The 3032-nt window shown below is 39.5% G+C and overlaps 1 protein-coding gene across 6 annotated transcripts in view; it reads right to left on the bottom strand.

The window, feature by feature from the left end:
* LOC106533737 (glutamate receptor ionotropic, NMDA 1) overlaps nt 1-3032 on the bottom strand; it is a 46291-nt gene that overhangs the window by 21415 nt on the left and 21844 nt on the right. For all 6 annotated transcript variants that reach the window (XM_014030163.1, XM_014030162.1, XM_014030166.1 and 3 more), the window contains 2 exons: nt 1592-1756; nt 305-423 (listed from right to left, as the gene is read on the bottom strand). In XM_014030163.1, the coding sequence (XP_013885617.1) occupies nt 305-423; nt 1592-1756 (284 nt within the window). The remainder of the gene's footprint in view (nt 1-304; nt 424-1591; nt 1757-3032) is intronic.

Raw genomic sequence — 3032 nt, forward strand, 5'->3', positions numbered from 1 at the left:
ATGGGAGGGTTGCAGAAGATAAAATGAAAGTTCACTCAGAAAACCCACAGAGGGATGAAACCCAAGTCAAGGAGGGGAAACTAAACATGAGTGAGCGAAGCGAGACAAACTCCTGACACAAAAACGAAACAGGCTAAAGACGTCAGCACAGGGACAGAGCAGTGAGATGATCGGAGCCGATCTTCACCTCTGTCTGCCATGTTGTCCACAAAGAGGGAAGATCTGCAGTGCTCAGGAGTGCATGTACACACACTGTGAATACACATCTAAAACACATATATGGACAAACAGATCCTCCTTGTACCTGAACCGGTCTAGAAGGTAAAGCATCACCGCCACCACATGCACCGAAAGACCCACCAACAGCCACAACGTGCTTTGGAAAGGCTGCATAAATGAATCCAGCGTACTTCGAGGGATTTCCTAAAAACACATACATCACAAAGGGTTATCGATTATTTACTGACAAACAGGTTATCTGGGACAAGTCGTGTTTTGGGAAAAGTCGTGGCAAACAGCTTAGCAACACAGAGATTCAGTAAAAAACAACAAAATGTGAATAATAGTTTGATTAAAAATGCTAAATATTTTATTTATGCATAACTCTGAGAAGCTCTTAGCATAATTTAGATAAGTTGTTAGCATTGTTCAGAGCTGAAAATTASTTAGTTAATAAAGCTTCTAACATAATTTAGAGTAGCTGTCAGCTTAGCTTAACTCGGATATGCTGTTAGCATTATTCATAGTAGCTGTTAACTGAAATAAGCTGTGAGAAGTTGTTATTTTAACTTAGAGTAGCTGTTAGCTTAACTCTAGATAGCTAATATCTTAACTGTGAGTAGCTGTTAGCTTTACTCCAAGAAGCTCATAGCTTAATTTTGGGTACCTGTTAGCCTTACTCTGAGAAGCTGCAGCTTAAAGAAGCTTTTAGCTTAACTCCAGGTAGCAGTTATATTTACTATGAGAAGGTGTTAGCTCTGGGTACCTATTAGCTTAACCCTGAGTAGCTGTTAGCTTTACTCCCAGAAATTTAAAGCCTAACTCTGGGTAGCYGCTAGCCTTCTCAGAAGCTGTAGCTTAAATCAAAGAAGCTGTTAGCATAACTCCAGGTAGCAGTTATCTTTGCTATGAGAAGGTGTTAACTCTGGGTACATATTAGTTAAACCCTGAGTAGCTGTTAGCTTTATTCCGAGAAGCTTATAGCTTAACTCTGGGTAGCCGCCAGCCTTCTCAGAAGCTGTTAGCATAACTCCAGGTAGCAGTTATCTTTGCTATGAGAAGGTGTTAACTCTGGGTACCTATTAGTTAAACCCTGAGTAGCTGTTAGCTACACGTCTTAGTTTCAAGAAAAATATTCACAGAGATTGGTCTGACTCAACACAAAACTATTTTTTAAAATAAAAACTAACATTTAAAGTGTGTATGACCCACAATAAGTGGATCAAAAGTGTGAGTGTTTATTCTATTGTGTCCCATAATAAAAAAGGGGGATTAAATGTCCCATGATAAAATAAAAGGGGACATTTTTCCTCTTTAGGTTCAATCAATGCAACTGTCTCGTGGTAACTGAGGGACCAAATGTTCAACCCACCTTTTTGACAAGAATGGTGAGTCCTTGATATTTAAAGGGTTTGGAGAACTCGATGTACTGRGCCCGCTCGTTGTTTATAGTCAGCGGGGCAACAATCATGTCGGCCAGTCCCCCYAGGAGCTCACCCATCATGCCGTTCCACTCTTTCTTGTTGCTGTTGTTCACCTGGAAAACAAAATGTAAAAGTCTTCACATAGACTTTACCTAAAACAGACGGAAATCACGAAAGTGTTTTGGTGGTTAGACTCTGAAATCACAGAGGTAATATACGCAGAGCACAGCCGGACGTTAAATTTTGCAGAAGCAGTTTGGTGCATTCACTGCCCGTCTGCTTTGTAAGAGCATCTTTACATCCCCACAGCTTTTTCCATTTAAGAATAGGCTACAGTAAGCACGACTCTTAAGACTGTCTTGGCTGCTAACACTTGGCGTTAACCCAGAAATGCTGCGCRCTCGCGGCGCCAAAGCTTCACTAATTGGACATGAAGGTAAGTAAAACACGACACGAGCAACTTGAGTGTGAACATGACGACAAAGAACAACCTCTTCTTACTGAACATCCCGGCTAACATCCTCAAGCTTTGCAGCTACAAGCCCCACGACTCTGCAGCCAAACCACCTGGGAGGCAATTCCTGCAATTCTGATTTTTAATAATTCAACCAGTGACTAAAGTGTTTTTTATCCCTACTGGTAAAAACCTCCATGAGGGGCAGGGAAATGTGTAACTGCCTGTGTCTGTTTGTTTGACTGTTAGCAAAATATCTCACACTCCACTGGACCTGGACATCTACAGTCCAATTCAAGATGGCTGCCGCAGATGATCAAATGTGGCAAACACACAAGTGGCTATAACTCAGTCCATTCTACTGATGTTGAGCTAACATTTGGTGGTGTAGTAGCTGAGAGTCATCCACAATACTTAACTAAAACTGAACTGATTTACTAGTTTTGTAAAGAAAGGCARTATTTGATTTGAAGACCTAAACAAACCTGTTTGTATAAACTTGTTAAAAAGCCTGGCATTTCTTTATTAAACTCTGTTTTTATTTGTTTATTTTTAAAGTTGTTTGAATTTTAGGCCATCGAGGGCCAAACTGAAAGGGTTCAAAAGCTCTATTTGGCCCCAGTTCCATCAGTTGCACCTCCAAACCTGTTTTAATAAGGAGGCACACCAAAACCAAAAGCCAGAATAGTTTGTTGTCATTTAAGGATTTTTTTTTACAGCAATACAGGAGTTAGGGAAGCACCTGCTTATATACCTAAGTCTAYTTTATTTTTAAATCTTCTTTTACAGTTGATATTGATAAAAGGAAGTCATTCCTCAGTTTATTTAAATTTATATTTATTTAAAAGAAATACACATATACCCTCCTGAAACAGTATCCTACATTGGTTTTATTTTTTATTTAAAATAAAATACACACACACACACATATATAT

Source organism: Austrofundulus limnaeus, unplaced genomic scaffold (genome assembly GCF_001266775.1).
Source record: "Austrofundulus limnaeus strain Quisiro unplaced genomic scaffold, Austrofundulus_limnaeus-1.0 Scaffold1011, whole genome shotgun sequence".
NCBI lineage: Eukaryota > Metazoa > Chordata > Actinopteri > Cyprinodontiformes > Rivulidae > Austrofundulus > Austrofundulus limnaeus.